This window comes from Mesoplodon bidens (genome assembly GCF_964165515.1).
Source record: "Mesoplodon bidens genome assembly, chromosome: 15".
In the NCBI taxonomy this organism is placed as follows: domain Eukaryota; kingdom Metazoa; phylum Chordata; class Mammalia; order Artiodactyla; family Ziphiidae; genus Mesoplodon; species Mesoplodon bidens.
In genome coordinates, this window is record NC_138171.1 from 983,610 (window position 1) to 1,009,932 (window position 26,323).

A 26,323-nucleotide genomic window follows, 5' to 3' on the forward strand; every position below is an offset into this window, starting at 1 on the left:
TTGTTGCGGAGCACGGGCTCTAGGTACATGGGTTTCGGTAGTTGGGCTCAGTAGTTGTGGCTCGCAGGCTCTAGAGAGCAGGCTCGGCAGCTGTGGCGCACGGGCTTAGCTGCTCCGTGGCATGTGGGATCTTCCGGGACCAGGGCTCAAACCCGTGTCCTCTGCATTGGCAGGTGGATTCTTAACCACTGTGCCACCAGGGAAGCCCTCTCCCTTTGACTTTATGGGCATTTACTTCCGGAACGTGAGGACAGGGAAACTCAAATAAATGATATGCACAGACCAGACACACCTGCTCTTGTATTTACCAGATGATAAAATAGCTGCACTGACATAGGCTCAATAGTTTAATCTTTAAAAACAGTGACCTTTTCATCACTTGCTTGAGTACACTCTATATTATTGAAAACAGAATGAAAGCGTTAACTCTCCCAATTATAACATCACTGAAATGAAGTTTGCTTGAAACTTCCCAGTCTGGGAAATGGCCTTCAGTAGTCTTCCTACCTACGTATGAACACAGGTTCACGGCTTGGTCCTAAAGAAGGCATTTGTTTTCTGCCTTCTCTGTCTCCTGACAGGGAGCATCCGCAGACCCCGCAGCCTTTCACTGGGCACCCGAGTCTCCCGCAGCTGACAGCAGCCAGAGCAGTGACACCACACACGAGGAGACTTCGCACGTGCCTTCCCTGGTCTGAGAACAGCCAGCCTCAGCCACCCTCTGGGTCCCCCTGACTGCCGGGTGCAGGTGGGGAGACAGAGAACAGGGAGATGTGGGGATGTGCCCAACCCCACCACGGCTGCAGCGCTTCCTCCAGGAGTCCTGGGGCAGGAACAGGATGCCTCACAAGTGCCCCGGCCTGGGCAGGGCAGGTGACCCCACTCACCACCCCCTGGGCCCCCACTGCACCTTTCAATCAAACAGCAAGGCCTGTTTGTACTCGCTCCCAAGTCAAAGGAACTCCAGGAAAGCTGAGTGATGCTAACCTTCTCACGTTCTGGAAAACGCAGGGACTTTGCACTCCAGCCATTAAAAAAGAGAGTTTTCAGGTCGTTCCTAACCCTTCATCAGGGTGTCTTTTAATGCCTCTGTGATTGCGCAGGAACTGAATTTTAACTTCAGTTAACGTAAATTGAAATGAGCACACGTGGCCAGTGACTACAGCACAGGACAGCGCGGCTGGGGGTCGACACAGGAACACTGGGGGGAGCCGCGCGGATCCAGAAGTGAGGATGTTCAAAGCCGTTTTTAACGCTTGCTACAAAAATAAGCCATGATAATCGCAGGATTCGGACTGTACGACTCCCGGGGCAGCCCTCCCGCCTGCCTCTGGGGAGACCCTTTGCACACGCGGGCAGGTCACTCACCTTTCTCGCCAACCCTAAGCGCGTCCCCCTACGCACCCTCTACCCGGGAAGTCCGCGCCGAGCAGGTGTGTCCGCCAGTCCCGGCAGGTGAGCCAGCGGGCGGGTCGCAGAGCACCCGCCCAGCAAGGAACCGAAGCACCCACCTCCGGCCCTGCCCTCGCCCGCGCGCACGCGCGTCGGGCCCAGCCGGGACTTATTTCTCGGCACCTCCCGCTTCCCGGCCGAGCGCCAAATAAATATCCGGGCTCGCCCTTGCCCGTGCGTGCGCGGCCCCGCCGCCTGCGTCACTAGGAAGCGCGCGCCCGGGCCGCCGCCGCCGCCGCCGCCGCCGAATCCCCAACAAGGAGCGGAGCCCGCGGCCGCCGCCGCCGCAGCCGCTGCCGCCGCCGCCGCCCGCCCGCTGGCGCCCGCGCAGGCCCGGCCGCGGCCCAGGTAAGCGCCCGCCGCCCCCCCTGTGGCGAGGCCTCTCGCTCCGCCGCGCGCCGCCGTCCAGTCAGGGGTCCCTGCGGAGCGTCAGGACGTTACGGCGGGGGGAGGGGAGCGGGGGAGGGGCGGCGGCGCGCGGCGGGCGTCACGGGCGTCACGGGCCCGCGTCAGGCGCGTCGGCGGCGGCGCGGCTTCCATCTTGCCGGAAGGCGGCGGGCCGCGGGCGGCGGGTGCCGGGGAGGGCCCTAGGCGGGGCTGCGTGGAGAGGGCCGCGTGGATTACCCCCCCCTTACCGTGGGACCGCGTGAATTCTCCCCTTCCCTGGGGGCCGCGTGGATAATCCCCCCCTTCCCGTGGGGGCCGCGCGGATGCCCCTCTCCCTTGGGGGCCTTGTGGATACACCCCCTCTCGTGGGGGCCTGGTGAATGCCCCCCCTTTCCCTTGGGGGCCGCGTGCGTGCAACCCTTTAGTGAGACCCGTATTTGCTTGAACCCCGTGGTAGGAACCAATCAATATGGGTCCATTGCCAGTAATGACCTGTTACATATTTAACTTTATAGTTCATGTAGTCGAGCGACACTTCCAGTGAATCAACGTTTTCTTTCTTTGCTAACACTGCAAATACAGTTTCAGTTACATCAGTCTTTTTTAACTTACAAAAATCTGTGCATAACTGAAGTATATAACTTGATGAGTTAAGTGTGCACCCATAAAACCACAATCTATGCTATTAACCTGTCAATCGCCTCCAGAAGTTTATTCCCGCTCTTATTAGTTTGTGATAAGAACGCTGAACTAGCAAAATTTTAAGTATACAGTACGATATTGTTAACCATAGGCCCTATGCTGTAACTTAGACCTCTAGGACTTAGTCATTTCGCATAAGTGAAGCTTTGTACTTTTTGATGTGTCCCATTCCCCCTCCACCAGCTCCTGGCAACCACAGTTCCACTGTCTGCTTCTCCGCGTTTGACTATTATAGAGTCCTCATGTAAGTGGTAGCATGTAGTATTTTGTCCTGTGTCTGGCTTATTTCCCTTAGAATGATCTCTACATCCATCCACGTTGTCACAAATGGCAAAATTTCCTTTTTTTTTTTTTTAAGGCTAAGTTATATTTCATTGTATGTGTATACCAAATTTTTATTCACTCATCTGTCCGTGGGCATTTAGGTTGCTTCCACATCTTGGCTATTGTAAATAACGCTGCAGTGAACATGGGGTGCAGGTGTCTCTTGGGTATCCTGATTTGTTTTCCTTCCGATATACACCCAGAAGTGGGGTTGCTGAACACATGGTAGTTCTATTTTTAGTCTTTTGAGGAACCTGGGTACTGTTTTCATAGTGGCTGCACCAATTTACATTCCCACCAACAGTGTACAACAGTGTAGGTCAGTCCGCTTAGGGTAAAACCAAATGGATTAAATAAATTCCAAATGTAACAAGATAAATTAAGCAAACTGTTCAAAAATTGTTTCTTTGTAGGAAGTGTAAAACTTTGGGAAGACCTACTGGACGGGGGGCACGGTGGGGCGGGGATTTGTACATATACATCATACACTTAAGAGCCGGGTGCGTCCTGGCTGGGTGTGACGCAGGGTGTGGTCGAGACTGGTCAGCTAGTGCATTGCGCCCCCCTCGCCCCACAGGAGGGCAGGGCCAGGAAGCCCAGATTCTCAAGGAAATGCAGGACTAGGGGGACCACCTCTAGAGATGAATTCTTGTGACATTTTTCGAGAAGCCGGAAATCTGGATTTTTAAAATGTGAACCCTGTAAAATTTGAAAAAACTGGCAACTAATTAAAAAATTTGAAACACAGTGAGAATCAAAGAAATTGTGCTGGGACTTCCCTGGTGGTCCAGTGGGTAAGACTGTGCTCCCAATGCAGGGGGCCTGGGTTCGATCCCTGGTCAGGGAATTAGATCCCGCATGAATGCTGCAACTAAGAATTTGCATGCCACAACTAAAGATCCCGCATGCTGCAATGAAGATCAGGCGTGCTGCAACTAAGACCCTGCGCAGCCAAGATAAATAAATATATATATATAAAAAAAAGTTGTGTCCATGGGCCACTGCTTTGTGACCTCTGCTATGTTTCTAGTGGTATTTTTATCAAAAGAAAATATTTGTGATTATTTGGAAGACACGGAAAGTCAGATCTGAATCCAATGTACTGACCGCACACTCACATTTTTGTCCTGTTTTTGTATATTTATGCCTAAGAATGCTACTTTAGAAATACTTCCTCCTATCTTCTTTACCTCAAGGTTAATTGGGAAAGAAGAATTTTGAAAACTTGATATTGGAGAGGCAGGAATTCCGGTTTGTGTGTTCCCACTGCTTAGCGCTCTGTGCGGTTTTGAGATGTGGGTGAGGACAGCCGCCCATAGGGTAGGTCCCTGCCTTTCTGCAGCTTTGAGCTCAAGCGTGGCTTTCTGGCCCCCTTGGAGTCCACCCGGTGAAGCAGCGGTACCTCGGTGAGAGCCAAGCACCACGGAGCAATGTTACTTTAAGGCCGATTTTAAAGTGGTCTTTTTTTTTTGGCCAATGTGCGGCTTGCAGAATCTTACTTCCCCAACCAGGGATTGAACCCATGCCCCCTGCAGTGGAACCGCGGAGTCTTAACTGCTGGACCGCCAGGGAAGCCCCCCTACATGTAGCTTTTTGAGAAACTGCCAGACTGATTTCCACAGCGGCTTCACCGTTTTGCTTGTCTGCTAGTGGTGCACAGTGTTCCCAGTTTCTCCGCATCCTGACCACATGTACTTTACGTTTGTTTGTTTATAATAACCATCCTGATGGGTGTGAAGTGGTACCTCCTTGTGGTTTTTGTGTGCATTTCCCTAGTGATTAGGGTTGTTGGGCATCTTTTCAATGGCTTACAGGTTATTTGCATATTTCCTTTGGAGAAATGTCTATTCTGAGTCCTTTGCCCATGGTTTAAGTTGTTTTGTTCTTGTTGAGCTGTATCCTGGATGTGAATCCCTTGGCAGACACATGCTTTGCAGGCACTTTCTTCCAGTGTGTAGGTTGTCTTTTCAGTCTCCTGAGAGTGTCCTTTGATGCACAATAGTTTTTAATTTTAACGGAGTCTAATTTATCTGTTTTTTCTTTTATTGCCTGTGCTTTTGGTGTCATATTCAAGAAATCATTGCCAGGGAACTCCCTGATGGTCCAGTGGTTAGGACTCTGCGCTCTCACTGCTGAGGGCCTGGGTTCCATCCCTGGGCAGGAAACTAACATCCCACAAGCTGTGCTGGTGCGGCCAAAAAAAATGAAAAAAAGAAAGAAAAGAAAAAGAAATCTTTGCCAAATCCAGTGTCAGGAAGATTTTCCCCTGTGTTTTCTTCTAAGGGTTTTACAGTATTTGCTCTTACGTTTGGAACTTTGATCCATTTTATGTTAATTTTTGTCTGTGGTGTAAGGGTCCAGCCTCATTCTTTTGCCTGCAGATGTCCAGTTGTCCCAGCTCCACATATGGATGAGACTGTCCCCATTCCCCATTGAATGGTCTTGGCACCCTTGGCAAAAATCAGTTGACCATATATGCCAGGATACAGTAGCGCTTTTTTTGGCCAATTTAATTTTTTTGAAAGATTCGCAAATGGTAAACTTTTATGGTTGTTTGGTGTACAGTTGTATGAGTTTAACACCTGTATAGATTCATCATGTAGCTGCCCCCATGATCGGAATCCAGAACAATCCCATCACCCCCAGAATCTCCCTTGTGCTGTCCTTTTATGCCTCCTCCTCCTCCCCCAGCCCCTGGCACCAATGATTTGTTCTCTTATCACTAGAGTTTTGTCTTTTCCAAAATGTCATGTAAGTGGACTCATACAGCCTACAGGCCCACCTTGTTTTATTGGGCTTCACTTTTTGTGCTTCGCAGATACTGTATTTTTTACAAATTGAAGGTTCGTGACAACCTCGCGTCGCGCAAGTCTATCAGCTCCATTTTTCCAACAACATTTGTTCAGTTTGGGTCTCTGTGTCACATTTTGGTAATTCTCGGAATTTTTGAAACTCTTGCATTATTAATATGTTTGTTACAGTGATCTGTGATCCGTGATCTTTGATGTCACTACTAAGACTCTGAGGGCTCAGATGGTGGTTAGTATTTTTTAGCAATAAATTCTTTTTTCATTAAGGTATGTATGTCATTTTTAGGCATAATGCTACTGTACACATAATAGACTATAATATAGTGTAGATATAACTTTTATATGCACTGAGAAACGGAAAATGTCACGTGCCTCACTTTATGGTGACATTCACTTTATGGTGGTGGCCGATACCTCCAGGGTCTGCGTGTGTAACCCCCTCAGCATGATTCTCTGGAGATCCATCCAGCTTGTTGCACATATCGAGTAGCTTATTTATTTATTTATTTTTATTGCTGAGGAGTATTCTTTTGTAAGGTTTGTTTCTCTTTTCATCTATTGAAGGTCATTTGAGTTGTTTCCAGTTTCTGACAGTTATGAATAAAGCTGTCATAGAATTGTGTGTACAGGTTTTGAAAGAAACCCAGGTCTTCGTTTCTGTGGGGCAGATACTTAGGAGTGGGGTTGCTGGGTCATGTAATAAGAGTACATGTAGCCTTCTGAGAAACATCCAGACCCTTTTCAGAGTGGCCGCACTGAGCAGCTGTGTGTGAGAGTTCCAGTTGCTGCACATCCTCACAGTCTTTGTATCGCCAGCTTTTTAAGCTGTTCTAATAGGTGTGGTAGTATCGTTATGGTTTTAGTTTGCATTTTCCTGTGGGTTAATGATGTCAAGCATCTTTCTGTGTGTTTACTGTTTCTTAATATTTATTTATTTATTTATTTATTTGGCTGCACTGGGTCTTAGTTGCGGCATGTGGGCTCCTTTAGTTGCGGCATGCGGGCTCTAGTTCCCTGACCAGGGATCAAACCCAGGCCCCCTGCACTGGGAGTGCAGAGTCTTAACCACTGGACCACCAGGGAAGTCCCTCTGTGTGCTTATTTGGACTTCTCTTTTGGTGAAGTGTCTGTTCAAACCTTCTGCCTACTTTTATTTATTTATTTTAAAAATGTATTTGTTTATTTGGCTGCATCGGATCTTAGTTGCGTCGTGCAGGCTTAGTTGCTCTGTGGCATGTGGGATCCTAAGTTCCCTGACCAGGGCTCGAACCCGCGTCCCCTGCATTGGAAGGCGGATTATTAACCACTGGACCACCAGGGAAGGCCCCACTCCTGCCTGCTTTTAAGTTGTGTTGTTGTTGTTGAGTTCTTTGTATATTCTGCATGCAAGTTCTTTGTCAGACATGGCAATTTGCAAGCATTTTCTTCCACCTATAGCTTGTCTTTGCATTTTCCACTATATTCTCTGTTCGCTGTATTGTAATATACATACTTCATTTGGGGGCAGGTTTATGTTCACAGCACAGTTGAGCAGGAGCCCCCAGAGTTCCCATGTGCCCCCTTCCCAGCCTCCCTCAGCACTAACATCCTCACCAGAGTAGTATGTTTGTTACAATCACAAACCCCAGTTGACCCGTCATCAGCCAGAGTCTATAGTTTACATTGGGGTTCACTTTTGGTGTTGTACAGTGTATGTTTTATTTTTATATTTTTTAATTAAGACTTAAGTTTTCAGAGCACTTTCAGGTTTACAACAAAATTGAGAAAGAGTTCTAGAGACTTCCCATGTACTCCCTGCCCCCACACGTGCATGGCTTCCCCTATTAATGAAATCACTCAACAGAGGGTATGTATTTTTACGAAGAATGAACCTACATTGACACATCAGAACCATCCAAAGCCCATAGTTTACCTTGGGGTGCCCCCTTGGTGTTGTACATCCCGTGGGTTTTGACAGATGCGTGATGGTGAATATCCACCACGACAGTATCACACAGAGTAGTTTCACTGCCCTAAACATCCTCTGTGCTTCGCCTATTCATCCTCCTGCCCACCCCCCCAACCCTCTGGCAACCACTGGTCTCTTCAGGCTGGCTTCTGTGACTTCACAGTGTGCATTTAAGGGTCTGCCGTGTCTTTTTTTAAATAAATAAATAAATTTATTTATTTATGGCTGCGTTGGGTCTTTGTTGCTGCGCGTGGGCTTTCTCTAGTTATGGTGAGCAGGGGCTACTCTTTGTTGCAGTGCACGGGCTTCTCATTGCGGTGGCTTCTCTTGTTGCGGAGCACGGGCTCTAGGCATGTGGGCTTCAGTAGTTTTGGCACGTGGGCTCAGTAGTTGTGGCTTGTGGGCTCTAGAGCGCAGGCTCCGTAGTTGTGGCACACGGGCTTAGCTGCTCCATGGCATGTGGGATCTTCCTGGACCAGGGCTCGAACCCGTGTCCCCTGCATTGGCAGGCGGATTCTTTTTTTTTTTTTTTTTTTTTTTGCGGTACACGGGCCTCTCACTGTTATGGCCTCTCCCGTTGCAGAGCACAGGCTCCGGACGCGCAGGCTCAGCGGCCATGGCTCACGGGCTCAGCCTCTCCGTGGCATGTGGGATCTTCCCGGACCGGGGCACGAACCCATGTCCTCTGCATCGGCAGGCGGATTCTCAACCACTGCGCCACTGGGGAAGCCTGGCAGGCAGATTCTTAACCACTGTGCCACCAGGGAAGTCCCCGCCGTGTCTTTTTGTGGCTTCCTACCTCATTTCTTTCGTCTCTGGATGACCTTCCAGAGGTCATTCCATGGAATATGCAGTTTGCTCCCCCATTCACATGTTGAAGGACTTGAGTTTTCTGTCTGCTTAGAACAGTGTTCTCCCCCTTCAGAGGGATAGAGAAGCGGGACCACCGTGTAGGCCCTGGCACCATCCCCTTTGAAGCTGGAGGTGGTCTATGTTTGTGCACACTGAGTCCCACCAGCAGGGTTGAATGTTTGCTTTCAGCTGTCAGACACGCCTGAAGAACCGAAGGGAACAACCATTTATTGTGTTTATCCAGATATTCACCACTTTGGTTGCCTTCCTTCATTCCTGAAGTTCCAGGCTTCCCTCTGCTGTAATTTCCTTCTGTCTGAAGTACTGCATTAGGTCTGATTGTGGCCAGTTCTCTTAATTTTCCTTTATCTGAAAATGTCTTTATTGTGCCTTCATTTCTAAAGGATCTTCTCACTGTTGCAGAATCCTGGGCCGAGGTTCTTTTCTTTCAGCACGTTAAAAATGTCCCTGCCTCGGGCTCTGTGGTTCTGAGGAGAGAGTCCCACAGGCCTTCAAATTGTTGTTCTCATGTGGAAATACATACCTTTTGCTTTTGGAATGTTCTTAACATTGTCGTTAGTTTTCGGCAGTTTGATTATGTTCTGGGTGTAGATTTCTTTGAGTTTATTCTTTGTGAGGTTTGTTGAGCTTCTTGATGTGTAAGTTTATATTTTTCACTACATTTGGGAAGTGTTCAGCTATTATTTTTTCAGAGTTTTTTTAGCATCACACTTTTTCCTTCTTTCCTTCTGGGACTCTGGTGATACAGATGGCCAACTTTTTATATTGTTCTGCATTCCCTGAAGCTCTGTTCATTTTGTTTTTCCATCTTCTTTCTGTTGTTCAGATTAGATCATTTGTACTGATCTATCTTTATTTTCATTGCTGTATCTCTTTCCTCTCTCATCTCCATTCTGATATTGAGCCCACCTGGTAGATTTTTTTATTTCTGTTATTACATTTTTTAATTATCAAATTTCCGCTTGGCTGTGACTTCGGTTCCTGCGGCAGCCCTTTCAAGGACGGCTGGCTCCACTTGTGAAGCAGGAGCGCCCGCAGCTCTGAGGTCACTGTGGATTCCACTGGTCACCTTGTATGGGCTTCTCTTGTATAATTTTTCCCTTGAGAATTGGTCAGACTTTCCTGGTTCTTTGTGTGTTAGATAATTCTGGATCATATTCTGGATACGTTGAATATTGTGTTGTGAGATTCTGGCTCTCGTTTAAACCCCGTGGAGGATGGAGCATTTTGTTGTAGCAGGAAATGGACCTGGCTTGTGGGTTCTGAGCCCCCTCTGGGCAGGCGTGGTCCTGAGTCAGTTCAGCCTTCCAGCCTGTGCAGTGTTCTCTGGATCTGTCCCATAGGTGCCACCCAAGGCCAGTCTGAAACCTGGGTGGGGGTCGATCCTGGAGGTCGGTCCTCGACATCTTTGGTTTTTGCCATTTAGGGTCAGGTCCACACGCGGACAGGTGAGGAGGGACCCAGGCCTTCGCGCACAGCTGGGGGCAGGCCCTTTCTGCCTCCCTCCTCTCCGCAGTCTCCTGCATACTCTCTGACCCCCAGAACCCCCTTCCTTGTGCTTTGGCTAAAAGCCAGGCCTCTTACGTGTCCTCTGTGCTACGATGCATCAGTACCTGGTCTGCCCTGAGCCAAGCGCCACAGGATGGAGAGCAGGAGAGCAGTGGGGTGCCTCTGGGTCCCCGGAGTTTTCGGTGCCTGCCTGGCCGTGACTGTCATGGAGTTTAGAGGGCCTGGGGCTTGCTGGAGGGCAGAGCCAGTGAAGACAAAATAATGCCTGGGAGGGTCCCCCAGACCAGAGACAGGATTCATCTCCAAGGGCTTTCTTTTGTCTGTTTCTGGGTCGTGCTTCAGCACGCGGGATCTTAGTTCCCCGACCAGGGATCGAACCCATGCCTTCTGCAGTAGAAGCACAGAGTCTTAACCACTGGACCGCCAGGAAAGTCCCTCCGCGGGCTTTCTGTGCACAGCCCTGAGTTCAGGGCGTGGGACCCACCTCCAGAGGTGTCTGCCCACATTCTGGTTCCTTCCCCGTCCCCCGCAGGTGACCAGTGGGCTTTCAAGCCTGTCATGGCTCCGAGATTCTTCCAGGGCTTCCTTTCTCAGTGCTCACTCCATCCTTGCCAGAGCCCGAGGCCCTGGAAGAGCCCTTCTCTTGCATCGCTTCTGTCAGAAGGTAGCGAGGTCCCCATGCAGACCCTGTGCCCCCCTGTTGCCCTGCAGGCCCGGTGCCCTGGCGCCTCCTGTCCGCTGAGCCATGGCCACCCCCGACGTGAGCGTCCACATGGAGGAGGTGGTGGTGGTGACGACGCCCGATACGGCGGCGGATGGCAGCGGCGTGGAGGAGGTGAAGACCGTGCTGGTCACCACCAACCTGGGCCCGCACGGGTGAGGATGGGCACCCGGCCTGGGGGCAGGGGGCGCCAGGGGACGCGGAGCCGCCACCCGGCCAGGAGCGAGTAACGCTTCCCTGACTCTTCTCCCGACACCAAGGTCACAGCTTCGTGTCCCTAAGCGCACGGTAACTTCTCCTCTGACAAGAACACAGTAGGGCCAGTTAGGAACTGGGTCTTCCAAGGGAAGCCAAGGAGCAACGCCTGTGGGGTCAGCAGCGCGGTGACAGGCAGCGCGTGGCCCTGAGCCTGCCGCGCCGTGGCCTCGGGCTGGACTGGACGGTCAGGCAGAAGTGGCCGCAGAGCGCGAGGCCGGCTGTCGTTGCAGGTGTTCACGTCCCCTTCCTCCTCCCCTCTGTTCCAGGAGTGACCTGACGGAGGGCAACATGGAGACGGAAGACGCCGCGGCAGCTGCTGCAGCCGCGTTCACAGCGTCCTCGCAGCTCAAGGAGGCCGTGCTAGGTAGGGAGCCTGCCTTCTCGTGGCAGCGCCCGCAGGCAACTCTGGAGGTGGCTTTTCCGAGGGGACGGTCCTCCCATCAGTAGGGGGCCAGTCAGAGGTTCCTGAGGCTCTCCTGTGGGCTCTTCTTCAGAGGTGGCGCCACAGAGGCCCTGGCTCCAGGGTCTCCAGGTGTGGCCTTGGCCTGTGGCTGGCGGGGAGAGCTTGGTTTTGTGGTTCTACTTAGTGTAGCTGTCAGTGAGTGGCAGTGAAGATGATTTATCACCTTTGGTCTTTTCCTGTTGCCTAACACTGAAGGCCTCAGAGCTCTTCCAAATGTTAAGAATAGGTTTTCTCTGGAATTGTGCCAGGTAATGTTTGTTTCCTTCAGTGGCTCTTTATTTCGGGCTGATGAGAAATGTCCCCGCCCACCTTGGTCCTGTCTCAGTCCCTCCTGGATTTTAGTTTCCGGTTTCTAGGTTGGTAGTTAATGTTGTGCTTCTGCGGGAAGTGCTTTGGAGAAGTTGTAACTGATTTTCTATGTTGCCCCTTTCCCTGTCGACACACCTGGTGAGAAGTGAAGATGGCTGAAGAGGAGGAGAGCCTGGAGGCCGAGATCGTGTACCCCATCACCTGCGGGGACAGCAGAGCCAACCTGATCTGGAGGAAGTTTGTGTGCCCCGGCATCAATGTGAAGTGTGTTCAGGTGAGGGTTCTGGTGCAACCAGAGCACAGGCCTGCGTGCCGGGCTGCAGGGAGGGGCCCCCAGTACCGCAGCTGTGAAGCAAACAAAAGAAGACCCCTACAGCAGGGGGTGTGACCTGTGGGGGCAGTTCAGAAGGCAGAAATCCCGTGCTTGGGAGAGCAGAGGAGAAGGAAGGAGCCTTCAGGGACAGACAGGATTGTCGCTGGGGCACACGGAGAGCCTCAGGGCAGAGATGCTCTGTTCCTGGAGCAAAGCTGTGGAGAGAGGCTGGGAAGGCAGCTCTGCTGACGCTGGGATTGGCAGTGACTCTGCTGGGCAGGTTGAACGAGAGGGATGCTTTGCAAAGACTCAGCAGCAGCCGTGACTGAGACGGAGGGGAGAGGTCGGCTCCTTCTGCAACGCGATGGTTTAGGTACCCAGACTCACCTTGTGCTGAAAACAGCCAAAAATGCCACTTAAGATATTTTCGTAACGCATCTTCTAGATACCTCCTTAAGCTGGTAAAAGAGGACGAAATAGTCATGCCCAGGGCCTGAATAAAGGTGGATTATAGAGGGAGGCCAAGCACCAACCCCGGCTTTTGTCTGAGAGCCTTGGCCCGACACTGATTTTCTCAGCCTCATGGGGCTGGAGATGAGAAGGTGAAGCCCAGGGCTCCCAACTTATGTGTGTTGTTGGGGGCAGAGATTGTCCCTCTGCTGCTGCTACTTCCAGAGGCCTCTACCCTCAGTGCTGGGGGTTAGAGTATGCTAATCACAGACTCCCCGTCCCCTCTGTCCCCCAGGGCATGGAAAACTCCGGTCTCATGTCTTAGCACCGGGTGGAGGAGAGAACCCTCTTGAGGATTCACATGTGGCCTGTAGAGTGTGAACACCTTTAGCTAAGAGTTTAGTCGTAGGTTGTTCCTGGCTGACAGCTCCCCCAGGAATCTGACAAAAGCAAATGAAAAATCCTTTTTGGTAGAACTCATCTTTATCTCAGGTTTCAAGTGATTTTGACAGACAAAGTTCCAAGAAAAGGAGCAGCTCACAGTAAAGCAAAACAAAACACTGAGCACACAGGAAATAAAGCACCTGAATGAGTGCACACAGAAACCACAGATAGCAGAATCGGACCCACAAATGCTGCAGGTTGGAATTTTGAGACACAGAATATAAAATAATTACGTTTAATTTACTTCAAGAAATAAAAGAGGGCTTCCCTGGTGGCGCGGTGGTTAAGAATCTGCCTGCCAAAAAAAAAAAAAAGAATCTGCCTGCCAATGCAGGGGACATGGGTTCAAGCCCTGGTCCAGGAAGATCCCACATGCCGCAGAGCAACTAAGCCTGTGTGCTACAACTACTGAGCCTGCGCTCTAGAGCCCGTGAGCCACAACTACTGAGCCTGCGTGTCACAACTACTGAAGCCCGAGCGCCTAGAGCCCGTGCTCCACAACAAGAGAAGCCACCACAATGAGAGGCCTGTGAACCGCAACTAAGAGTAGCCCCTGCTCACCACAACTAGAGAAAGCCCATGCACAGCAATGAAGACCCAATACAGCCACACACACACACACAAAAAAAAATTAATTAAAAATTACAACAACAACAACAAGCTAGAGGGACTTCCCTGGTGGCACAGTGGATAAGACTCCAAATGCAGGGGGCCTGGGTTTGATCCCTGGTCAGGGAACTAGATCCCACATGCATGCTGCAACTAAGAGTTTGCATGCCACAACTAAGGAGCTCATGAGCTGCAACTAAGGAGCCCACCTCCTGCAACTAAGACCCAGTGCAACCAAATAAATATTAAAAAAAAAACTAGAAGTGAAAAACAGAATTAAAATTGAACACTTAAGTGGATGGATTTTACAGCACATTAGACACAGTTGAAGAGATAATTAGTGAAATGGAAGAGAGAAGTGAAGAAGTTATCCAGACAATGATCCCCCAAAATGTCATGAGGGAAAATGGAAGCACAAGAAAGTCTAATGCATCTATCTGAATTCTGAGGGGAGAGAGCATCTGAGAACGTTCGTAACCAAGGAAAGAGAGCAGCCCAGAGTTCAAGAGACGTAGCAGATCCTAAACTGAATGAATAAGAAGAAACCAGCCACATTTCAAAATCTACATGGGTGCCAGTGCAGAGGACCTTCCACTGGCTCCTGGGACGCTTTAGCATCAGAATAATGAATGATAGTTATGGATTATGATTCAAGTAAAAACAAGAATCTATGGGCCCATATTTATTGCAGTGTATTTCATGTTATTTATTTACATTGACACAAGGGAGAGGTTAAACTCTTACACCAACTAACAAATGTAGAAGGGGTGCTGGAGCCAGAGTGCCACAAGGGGGTGCTGAAACTAGTCAGGGGAAGCTGGATGACGGACATTTGGTCTCCAGGTACCCCCATCATTGAGGTACTGCTTACAGAGGCAAAGCAGGAACGGCAGGGGGAAGCCTGCAGATCACTCCCTAAATGTGATGACGTTTGGGCATCAGTATCGGGACCAGCCTCCATCCCGGCCTTCTGATCGAATGGGCAGGGATTCTGTGGCATTCCCGACAAAAACCCACAACCTGACTCTACTTGGGAAAACGTCAGACAGACAAAAACTGAGGGGCACAATTTTTGTCTACAAAAACACTGACCTGCATGCTTCACAGATGTTGAGGTCAGGAAGACACCATCGGGCCGAGGAGCTGCTCTGGGTCAAGGAGGCAAGACGCAGTGGTCAGTGCAGCGCGAAATCAGGCCATGTCCTGCATCAGAGAAAAGTTGCCACAAAGACCATTATTGGGACAGTTTGTGAAATTGGAATATTGCCTGTGGATCAGATAATAATACATTAATGGTAGTTTCCTGATGTTGAGAGCTGTGTGTGGTTATGCAGGAACCTTGTTCTCAGAAAATAGGCGTGAAGGACTCAGGGTGGCTACCCCGCAAGCGTTTAGAGTTGGGCCCTGTGTGGAGAGCGAGCCTGGGGAAGGGGCCGCTGGGGCTCTGACTGTACCTGCAGTTATTTTATAAGGTTGAAATCACAGCAGAATTAAAAGTTAGAAGCAAAAGAGATGTAATAACGAGAGCAGTGGAGCAAGATCCCCCTGGCAGCTGAGCTCTAAAGACTCCCAGGGAGCCAGGGGACTGGCGCAGGGCGGGTCTCCTTGTGCCAGGAGAGGAAAGCTGCACACAGTGAAATCGTCTTCAGAAATTAGGAGAAACAAAGACATTTTCAGGCAAAACTGTGTTTGCCACCAGCAAGTCGTAACTAAAGGTATTCTAAGAAATGATTTCAGGCAGAGGGAAAGTGGTTCCAGAGAGGAGCTTTTAGGTGGCTGGAGGCGTGGAGAGTGGAGGAGGTGGGTGAGTCTAAGGTGATGGGCTCTGCAGTGCTGGTGCGCATCCTAGGAGGCTCTGCACGCTCTGTGGTGGGATGGTTGGAGGGCTGTGAGTGGGATCAGCTGGCCCACCCTGACAGTGGGGCACACCTGCCCAACCAGCAGAGGAGAGCGTGGTCCCCCAGAGGGAGACGGGATGGGGGTGCGCACAAGGTGCAAGGGAGAGACAGGCCGGCAGGTGGTGCTGCAGTGTCCGGGTGTGGGCAGGGCCAGAGGCGATGGCCAGAGAGGGTGTCACATGGTGGGGGCAGAGGCCGGGCCCAGTGTGGACTTCCTGGGCTCGGGCAGTGGCCAGTGAGGTCCTCTGACTCTGACTCTGCCTGTCTGCCCAGGCTCAGGCCTGGCTCCCGACCAGCTGACTGAGTGGATGAGTGGCTTCCTGACTCAGAGAAAGAGTGCAGGGCTCAGGCAGTTAGGACAGCTGCTTCCAGTCAAGAGGGGCTTCCCAGGCTGGTGGCGTTTGCCGCGACCAAGTGCACTGGAGATACAGGCAGACCTCGGAGACGCTGCAGGTTCAGTTCCAGACCGCCTCAGTAAAGCCCATGTCTCAATAAGAAGAGTCACACACACAGTTTGGTTTCCTCGCACATGTAAACATTATGTTTACACTAGACTGTGCTCTGTTAATGGTGTCACAGCAGTATGTCTGAAAACGATGTACATACCTTAACTTAAAAGTACTTTATTGCTAAAAAATGCTGGCCGTCATCTGAGCTTTCGGAGCGGCAGTGGTAACGTCAAAGATCACTGCTCACACGTCACCGTAACAACCATAGTAATGACGAAAAAGTTTGAAATATTGCGGGAATTACCAGAAAGTGTCACACAGACCGGAAGTGAGCAGCTGCTCTTGAAAAACGGTGCCGATAGCCTTGCTCAAAACAGGGTTGTCACGAACCTCCAATTTGCAGAATATGACTATCTGTGGAGCGCTACAAAGCAAGTGTGGCTGAGTTGAGGTGCTTTTGCTCCAGTGGCATGGTAACCTGGGCCCAACCTGACACAGACTGCAGGGCGCCCGAAAGGCAGCCGCCGGGGAAGGGGAACCCTGGGAAGGGGACGCCTGGGACGGCCGGCACCCTGGCCAGGGTCCAGCTGTGCATCCAGGCCACAGTTGGAGCTTTCGTTTCTGCCTCTGCTGAGACCAGTGACTTATCCATCCCCAGCCTGCTTGTTTTCTTTTTTTTTTTAAATAAAGCTGTGCGCAGGCTTTCTCTAGGTGCAGAGAGCGGGGGCTACTCTTCATTGAGGTGCGTGGGCTTCTCATTGCGGTGGCTTTTCTTGTTGCTGAGCACGGGCTCTAGAGGCATGGGCTTCAGTAGTTGTGGCATGTGGGCTCAGTAGTTGTGGCTCACAGGCTCTAGAGCGCAGGCTCAGTAGTTGTTGTGCACTGACTTTGTTGCTCCATAGCACGTGGGATCTTCCCGGACCAGGGCTCGAACCCATGTCCCCTGCACTGGCAGGCGGATCCTTAACCTCCGTGCCACCAGGGAAGTCCTTTGTTTTCTAAGTAAAGGCAGTTTTATGTTGGTTCTTTGGTTCCGGTAATTCCTTGTTTAATAAGACTGAATAGGATACTTTACCTTCTCAGGCCACTGTTGGGGGAAACTAGCAGACCTGTGAGGGGGGGGGCAGTTCCCTGACTTTGAAGTGGACGTGTGCTCCTGGGCCGTGAAGGCTGCCATTAGGGGTGGGCCAGGCCGGCTGAAGGGACATTCACAGCTGACCCTGTGCACTGTGTCTCCTGTTACTTGGTGTGACATATGTGTACATTATTTGTGGAATAAGTTATGCATAAGGAGGTTTGCCAGTTGCTGTCTGAAGGGAGGGAGAGAGTGCTGTGCCTTTCTGAGTGGTGTGGGGTCCTTGGGTCCCAGGCATTGGGTGTGTGGCTGGGGGGAAGCGCCAAGCACTTAGCTCCCTCCCCGCTGGGGGTCAGTGTCTGACTACCCGCTGGGGCAGGAGGAGGCCAGCTCCCCGCTCCAGCCCCTGTGCACAGGGGTCAGGCTCGTCTCACAGGGTGATTCTTTCCTGAATCCTGAATGTCAGGTTGAGAGCCGGCCCACGGCTCCACCGCATCTGCCCTGCCATCTACCCCCTTTCCCAGGCCGGCTCTGGGGGCGGGTGGTGTCAGGCAGGAGGGAAGGGCCGTGGGGAGGCTCTGGGCTGATTCCGCTCTGCTCTTCCCTCCACAGTACGACGAGCATGTCATCAGCCCCAAGGAGTTTGTGCACCTGGCCGGCAAGTCCACCCTGAAGGACTGGAAGCGAGCCATCCGCATGAACGGCATCATGCTCAGGTGGGTGGGGCGCGGGCGTGGGGCGGGAGACAGGATGGGGCGGGGGACCGGCGGGAGGGACTGGGCAGGGATGGGCTGGTGACCCTATGTCGGGGAGCACTGTGGCCACTGCTTTCTCATTGGGTTTTGCGTTTTGAAGATGAGGGGCATTTTCTGCATGAGGATTGTGGACAGCATCCCTGGGGCTGGGCCGCCCACACCCCTGCCAGCACGCGACCCTGTCAGGCTTGCAGGGGTTTCTGTCTTGCTTTTTTAAAAAAATTTATTTATTGTTTTTGGCTGCATTGGGTCTTTGTTGCTGCGTCTGGGCTTTCTCTAGTTGCGGCAAGCAGGGGCTACTCTTCGTTGCGGTGCGCAGGCTTCTCACTGCGGTGGCTTCTCTTGTTGCGGAGCACGGGCTCTAGGAGTAGTGCAGGCTTCAGTAGTTGTGGAGCGTGGGCTCAGTGGTTGTGGCTCGTAGGCTCTAGAGCGCAGGCTCAGTAGTTGTGGCGCACAGGCTTAGTTGCTCTGCGGCACGTGGGATCTTCCTGGACCAGGGCTCGAACCCGTGTCCCCTGCATTGGCAGGCGGATTCCCAACCACTGCACCCCCAGGGAAGCCCTTTCTGTCTTGGTTTGATCACCACCAGCCCCTTACCGAGGCACCTGTGACTGTGTCACCAGGAAGACACCGGCTGTGAAGCTGTCTGCTCATCAGGACAGTGGCCAGGCCAGCCTTCTTCCTCCTGTGGCAGCACCTGCCCCCGTGTGCCTCCCGCCATCACCCCAGACTCGGGTCCCTGTTGAGAGCCGGCGCTTCTTTAAGCTGCTGTGCATTCGCCTGTCCAGTTGTCCAGACACTGTCCTTTCTGGATGGCCAGTCTGCCAGCAAGGGTCCTGTCCGGACGGTCTGTGTTCACTGGCAGCATTGGTCTCCTCGAAGCTGCGCTGTTCCTGTGACCTTGTGACAGTTGTAGCATTGACGCTTTCGGGGGGTCTTGGCCTAGAGCCCCAACTTTCCTGTGTTTAGAGTCAGTCCTGTTGGCCTGTGCCCCATCGGCTTCCCTTGTCGGTGGCGGGGTCTTGGTGAGGTGTCTAGTCACCTTTCTCCCTGTACACTTTGTCTTCCCTTTGAAATTGAGTAGGAATTGGTGGGAAGCTTCAGGCCGGCTCTTTGCTACTTCACACCGACATCAGTTCCAAGAATGTCAAGTGTCTGGAGTGTCCTGCTCAGGCTCTCCCATAGGGCCCTCTGCGGTGCCCGTTCCACCAGCCGCCCTGGTGGGTGTGGCCTGTCACGGGTGGCCTTCTGAGCTCCTCCCTTCCACCTGTGAAATGGGAAGGGTGATGCCGCTTCCAAGAAGGCTGAGGACAGACTAGGCTTTTGTGTTTATACCCCCAGGAACGTTAATGCCTAATTTCCACGTTTTAACATTTCCTGCTTTGGTGGTAACGGCTTGCCCCTCTGAATTGGCCCCTGCTGCCTGTCTGTCCAGAGACAGCCATGGTTTTTCATGGTGTCCAGAGTGGCGGGATCTGGTCGCTTTGTTGCTGAAGGGGCCCCTCTCCTTCCTGTGCTTATTCCCAGGGGAAGCGGCTTCTTGCTGTCCTTGGGCATGTCTGCTGCCCTGGGTGCCTGCAGCCCGTGGGAGCCCTGTCACTCTCCCTAGGGAGCCCCTTCCTTCCCCCGGAGCAGCTTTGCACCCTCCCATCAACCCAGCTCTTTCCTCTCTCAGCCCCACCTGCCGCCGGGCGTATCCTGGTGGTGCGGCTGTGACCGTTTCATTGGAAGAGCACCGCCGGGAGGTGCCATCTGCTGCACTCCCTGGAGCCAGCGCATTCACGCTGCCCCAAGGCCGAGGTGGGCGGCAGCCCTAGAGCCGTCCGATCCTTTCGCGGGTTGAGGCAGGCCAGTCGAGATGCACCGAACTGAAGTCCAGGCCCTCTGGGAGAGGCCAGAGAGGAGGGCCTTGGGGGCGTTCCAGCAGGCAGGGTATATGTGGTGCCGTCCTGGTAAAACTGAGGCTGGGAGGTGACACAGCGAGAATCCAGAGGCACTGGTGCTGTTGGTGCTTCTGGAGGGTCTCGCTTTTTGGGCCACGCACAAGGCGGGTATGCCACCATCAGCACCTCTTTTGGCCCTGAGTCCCCCGCCGGGGCTGGCAGGCAGCAGAGCGTCTCGGAGAGGCCCAGCCCCTCAGTGCTGACCGGCGTCTCTCGACAGCCACCTCCCTCGGCGCACCAGCCACTGTGGTCGCTCTTCCTGTGGACAGAGCCACACGCAGGCGTTCCCATGCCAGATGAGAGAGCTGTGCTGGGGTGTTGGAGAGGCCGGCCCGGGAGCCCCGGTGGAGCCTGCCTGCGCAGACACACCACTGTGGGCCCGCCCCGGGGCAGGCCTTCCACGGCTGACACCCCGCCCTCCTCTGCTCAGGAAGATCATGGACTCCGGGGAGCTGGACTTCTACCAGCATGACAGGGTCTGCTCCAACACCTGCCGCAGCACCAAGATTGACCTCTCGGGGGCCCGTGCATCCCTGGGCAGCCCCACGCCTGCTGAGTACATCCCGCTCACGCCCGCCACGGCCGACGGTACGTGCTGGGCCGGCCACAAGCGGGGCCTCCCTGTCCACTCAGCTGTCCCTTCCAGGCCCCAGGGGTCAGCAGCCACCTCCTCCTTCCTCACCGAGGAAGTCTAGCTGAATTGCTGTTCCATCCACAGGGAAGACTGAAGTACTTCCTCTTTTTAAGCCATTTTTATTATAAAATACAATGATTCATATGTAGAGAAAAGTATGAAGAACAACAGAGCAAACGTCCAGTGCCCACCCCAACCTGTGACCAGTTCAGGGAGTGCCCCACATGCCTGGTCTGCCATCTGTCCTTGCCCTGGGGCCGCTCCCCGTGGCACTTGGTTCCGGCTCGTGCACTTCCCTGCAACTTGAGATTTGTTGATGTGTTTATGATGTTCTGTGTTGGCATCTGTTGCTCTAACTGGTGGAAGGACTAAACATTTCCTGGAATTCCTTCCAGATTTTTGAATACAGAGATTCTTTTTAAAACAAGTTAGCATGAAATCCGGTCCCAAGTTCCCTGTTCATGTTGCCCATTGATAACTTGGTGGCGCTACCTTTCCTGTGATGGGAATTGCATTGTCCCTAAGTTGTTGCTCCACAGGTCAGTTTGGGCCTGCTGCCGTGTGGCCAGGGACTGTCCTCATGGCTGACCAGACGGTGGTTGGTCGAGGGGCCTTGTCCTGTACTTGGGAGGATGGAGAGGGAGGCTCGGGGGCAAAGTGAGGTCCTGGGGTTCACCCCGAATGAGTCCCTGCACCCTACCTGCACGGCCTGGCAGCCGGCCCAGTTTGGGAGTCCCTCCCAGGAGCTCTAGGAACACGCAGGCTGCCAGCAGTCAGGGCCGGCCCTGGGACTGCACTACACAGTGTGGGAGGGGCTGGGTCACGGCAAGGCCCCTGCCCCCAGGAGACACAGGGAGACAGCACTCCTGGTGGGCCGGTGGCTTCCGTGGGAACAGGGCCTCCTCCGGGTCGTTGGGTCCAGACTCTCTGTTCTGCCTTGTAAAAGGCGGCCGCAGTGACAGATCTCCAGGAAGGCTCCGGGCGCTGACGCTCCAGTCAGAGCGCCGTGTCCGGTAAAGGCCACATGGGGTTTTGGGGTTTAGCTCTTAGAACTCTGTTGTCCCTGGGTGGCTTGGATGGTCTGTCGCTTTGCTTAAACTCACCTCCGTGGTGGTCTCCAGCCAGAGTCCTCAGAACACCTGAGTTGCCTCTCGTGGAGTTAAAAGCTCTGTATCAGCCCAGACTAAGAAAGAGCTATTTCAGGCATCTAACAACCCCAGCACGACGTCTTTGTCAGATGTGAAAGAGGCTGGCATGAGGTCAGAAAGCTTACCCAGAGGTTAGGTTTCCAGGCTTGTTTCTAAGCCCCAAATGGCCAAATCCAAACTGTGTCCAGGACCCTGCAGACACTAGAGTCAGAGGTGAACCAGCTTGGGTGGCTTGCATCTCTAAGTCCCACTTCTGATTTACAAAAATGGAAACATGGTAGCTGCTGAGATGGACGCTTGGTGTCAGTGAGACAGAGACCCCAAGAGCAGGCCAGGCAGGAAGGCTGGCCTGTGGCCCCTGGCCAGCAGGCTGTAGAAGCTCGTGACCGCGACAAGGACAGCAGAATGTTGAGGACACGTGGACAGGTTCGAGGAGGCATGTTCCAGCTCCTTCTTTGTACATGTTTAACAGTGAAATGAGAACGCAAGGCACGTGTATGCTCTGTTGTGCTCATGCACCTCAGTCAATTTTGTGAAAATGCGGGTGGGCGCAGCGAGTCAGAGCTGGGATGGGTGGTGGGTGGGATGCTGGCCTGTCGCAGGCGAGGCTCACCGGGCTCATCTTGGTTGCAGTGAATGGGGCTCCTGCCACTATCACCATCGAGACTTGTGAGGACCCTGGGGACTGGACCACAGCCGTCGGAGGTGCGGGCCTTCCTGGGCTTCTCACAGTGGGGGCGGGGCCTTCCCGGGGCTTGTCAAGGTGGGGAGGCGGGGCCTTCCTGGGCTTCTCACGGCAGGGGCGGGGCCTTCCTGGGCTTCTCATGGCGGGGGCAGGGCCTTCCCAGGACTTGTCAAGGTGGGTAGGCGGGGCTTTCCTGGGCGTCTCACGGAGGGGGCGGGGCCTTCCCACGGCTTTTCACCCAGGGAGTGTGTTGGGGCGGGGCTCCGATTTGCGGCTGGCTTCGCCTTTGCAGACCGCCGGGCCGTCCTCTTGCAGGAAGCGCAGGGCCGACCCACGGGCCTTGCGCATATGGCTGTGGGGGACACAGCTGCCCCTCAGAGCCGTGTCCTCCTGGCAGTTCTTTGGTCCTCCGTGTGGTTGGAACCGGCGGTGGGGCTGCCTGTGCAGGACTCCCCATCTCTGAGCCTCTCCTTCTCTCACAGATGACACGTTTGCCTTCTGGCGAGGGCTGAAGGATGCAGGCCTGCTGGACGAGGTCATACAGGAGTTCCACCAGGAGCTGGTGGAGACCATGAAGGGTCTGCAGCAGCGGGTCCAGGACCCTCCTCTGCAGCTCCGAGGTGAGCGGCCTTGCCCTGCCCTGGTCTGTGGGCCCGGAGGCCTCTTCTGCTCGTGGTGGTGGCGGTGGTGGGCGGCTTCAGGACGCCATGGGTGCAGCCTGCTCCTTCTGGCTCCGAGCTGAGCCCCAGCGTCGGCGGGGGTGGGCGGTTAGCCTGCTCCCACCAGGTCCCTCCTTGCCACCGGGACGAAGCTGAGCCCGGGAAACAGGAACCTGCTGGGCCCCATCCCTCATCTCACCGGGGGCTGTGGGGTGCCCGTGCTCCCCATGTGCTCGCCCTGCCCTTGCAGACGCCGTCCTCCTCAACAACATCGTGCAGAACTTCGGCATGCTGGACCTCGTGAAGAAGGTGCTGGCCAGCCACAAGTGCCAGATGGACCGCTCTCGGGAGCAGTACGCCCGCGACCTGGCAGGTGCGCTGGCCTTGCACTGTGACCCGCACAGCTGCGCGGGAGCTGCGGGGGCATGGGCTCGGTGACACCAAGATGACCCCAGCCAGACTTCCCGTGAATTCACCCTCGGCCCCGCGGTTTGCCTGTGAGGTGGCGCCTTCCTGGGGAGGTGCCTGTGGCCACGCATGAGACAGGCTGCTTACGTGCTGTGCCCTCCTTATCTTAATACGTCACCAAGGCAAATTTCCTGTGAGCGCTAGGATGATTGGAACACAGTAGAGAACAGGGAAGTCCTGTCCCCACGTCGGGCAGCGCAAGGCAGCTGCTCAGGATATGACTCTTTTGCTTCCTCAGAGCAGTGGGTCCCCATCAGAGCAGCCCCACAGAGAGTGTCACTGCAAGGGCCGTGGGGGACAGGACAGAGCATCACTGTGAGGACATGCGGGTCAGGCCCCAAGTCAGCGCAGGCCCTGGCCAGGGCAGGTTGTGGGTGCCCGCTGTGCCCCGCAGTCATGCCCTGTCGCTGTCCCCGCAGCCCTGGAGCAGCAGTGTGACGAGCACCGCCGTCGGGCCAAGGAGCTCAAGCACAAGTCGCAGCACCTCAGCAACGTGCTCATGACGCTGACGCCTGTCTCCCTGCCCCCGCCTGTGAAGCGGCCCCGGCTTGCAAGGGCCACATCTGGGCCAGCCGCCATTGCCTCGCAGGTGCTCGCCCAGTCCGCCCAGATCGCCCTGACCCCCGGTGTGCCTGTCTCCCAGCTCACCAGCGTGCCGCTGGGCAAAGTGGTGTCCACCCTGCCCTCCCCCATGCTGGGCAAGGCCATGCCCCAGGCTGCTCCAGCAAGCTCCCCCGCTTCACCGCTGCTTGGGGGCTACACGGTGCTGGCCTCCTCGGGCACCACCTTCCCCAGCACGGTGGAGATCCACCCGGACGCGTCCAGCCTCACGGTCCTGAGCACAGCCGCCATGCAGGACGGCAGCACTGTGGTCAAGGTGGTGAGCCCGCTGCAGCTGCTCACCCTGCCCGGCCTGGGCCCCACCCTGCAGAACGTGGCCCAGGTTTCACCGGGGGGCAGCACCATTGTGACAGTGCCCACGGGAGCTGTTGAGAGCGCCGTGGCCGCCCCGGGACCCGAGGAGCACACGGCCACCATCGAGGTGGCCGCCATGGCGGAGGGCCACGAGCACAAGTAGCCGTCGGCAGAAGGCAAGGCCCCTCGTGGGCACAGGGCTGGCCACCTCTCCTCGGGCCGTGGCTGGCCGGGAGCACAGCGCTGGCACCCGGCGGGCCACACGGGGCTGCTGAACCAAAGAGAGGAAACGCCAAAACAGACGGAGAGGAGAGGAGAGGGACATGGCGGCAGCCTGAGACACGGGTCTCCGGGTTCTGAGCCTCCTCCCCTGTTTTCTTGGGAAATATATTTTTCCATCTGTTGCTTATTAATACTGTTTACATGTGGGGCCTTGGTCAGGAGCCAGGTCGGGGAGGCCAAGGGGGCCCAGGTGCAGCTGGCAGCAGAAGCAGGGCAGGGAGTGGGGCCTCGGCCCGCCGGCTGGGGTCGGCCGTTACTAACACATGTCTTGGGAACCGTCCCCAAGTGTGGAAACCCATGGATCCTATGGATTTGGTTTCTTCCCACAGTTTTCTGTAGGTTTAGTGTGGCCAGCACCCTGTTCTCCCATCTCTGGAACAGGCATCAGTGGTGCTGCAGGGCACCCAGGGGTCGGGGTGCAGACCCCGGGGCACCTGCCTGGCCAGAGGGGCCGAGGGGCCTGAGCAACACAGGCCAGAGGGGGGCACCCCGCCCCCACTCCTGCCTGGCAGTTGCTCAGGGGCTCAGGGGCCATTGCACACGCTCTGGGGGTATTTTTAAGTGAACTCCTTAGTAGGCTTCTAGGAAGAGTCAGGTTTATAGTGTTTTCAACCTAAACGACGCTGAGTGCCTAGGCTTCCCAATCTGTTCTGGGTTCCAGAGTGTTTTGTACACAGGGACTGTCGGAAAGGCCCCCAGGGGAGCGAGATGGTGGGTGTCCCCTGCGGCTTTGGCCTGAGGAGGGCGCGTGGAAGGAACAAGCAGGGGCTCTGGAGGGTTCACTCCCAGTTGGGACGCGCCTCAGATCAGGGCTCGTGATCCCCTGTGTTCAGCGTGCTGGTGGGGCCCTCTCCTGGAGGCGGGCTGCACCCCACCGGCCAACACTGGTGCCCCAGGGCGTTCGGGGCCAGTGCTGGGTGAGGTGGGGGCACCCAGGTGCTCGCGGGAAGGATGTCCAGCCGGCCCTCTGGTCTTCTGGTTGTGGACTCAGGAGGAAGAGCAGGGAGGGGCCTTCCTGCAGGCCTTGAGCCACTGCAGCAGAGGGTCCCCACGGGCACCCTGGGCCTCCTGTCTGTCACCTGTGGAGACCCAGAGAGAAGCCACTGCCCGCCTCGCACTTTGAAGGGAACTGGGCTCCGTCCATCCATCCATCCGTCCTTCCGTCTGTCAGGTGGCCCGGACCCCACCTCAGCGCCCTCGCCCCGCATCAAGCACCGAGGCTGTTTTGTTTCCATCACGTCTGGTTGGCCGTTGTCTCGGGCCTGCTGGTGTCAGCGCGATGTCACTTCCCTGTTTGCTACACGCTCCTCTGCCAGGCGCGTCTCTGATACACGTGCAGTGGGAGCCCGCGGACGAGGCGCCCAACCCGTCCTGAGTCCGGCTCAGACCGTATCAGAACGTGTCGTGAGTGGAACCGGGCGGCTTGTGCTTGGAGCCTCTCCGGTCAGACCTGCCACCTCTCGGAAGCCGCCCCGCCCGCAGGACACGTGGCACCAGGAGGAAAGTGGGTTTCAGAGCCACACGGACGGAAGCCACTGACAGCTGCTCCTGCGGACACCGGCGCCTGGCGGGCCCTGAGCCTGGGGTGTGGGGAGGGGCCCACTGTCCTCCTGGAAACTTCAGCCCACTGTGGGGTCGGGCCATCTCGCTGTCGCCACCCACCACTTCCCCCTTCCACCCACCGGGCGCGTGCAGGCTGTCCCGGCTCGGGCGTCTGGGAAGGTAGGACCGAATCTGTGGGGCTCGGAGGCAGCCTGGGGAAGGGAGGCATCTGAGTTCTACTTTGTATGTTGTTTTGCAAGTATCTGCTTGGTACTTTGATTTAAAATAAAAACGTTTT

General features: G+C 54.6%; 1 protein-coding gene across 2 annotated transcripts; it reads left to right on the plus strand.

Moving 5' to 3' along the window:
- The first annotated feature begins 1,749 nt into the window (after positions 1 to 1,749).
- On the plus strand, positions 1,750 to 26,323 carry GMEB2 (glucocorticoid modulatory element binding protein 2). Of its 2 annotated transcripts, none has more exons than XM_081255748.1 (10): positions 1,750 to 1,800; positions 10,717 to 10,881; positions 11,251 to 11,348; positions 11,903 to 12,030; positions 17,607 to 17,710; positions 20,123 to 20,280; positions 22,108 to 22,179; positions 22,642 to 22,779; positions 23,069 to 23,191; positions 23,706 to 26,323. In XM_081255748.1, exons 2-10 carry the CDS (start codon positions 10,751 to 10,753, stop codon positions 24,362 to 24,364), a joined length of 1,611 nt encoding a protein of 536 aa, XP_081111874.1. In that variant the 5' UTR covers positions 1,750 to 1,800; positions 10,717 to 10,750; the 3' UTR covers positions 24,365 to 26,323. The 2 variants fall into 2 exon arrangements, with proteins under 2 accessions (XP_081111874.1, XP_081111875.1); XM_081255749.1 differs by lacking the exon at positions 1,750 to 1,800 and adding an exon at positions 2,726 to 2,785.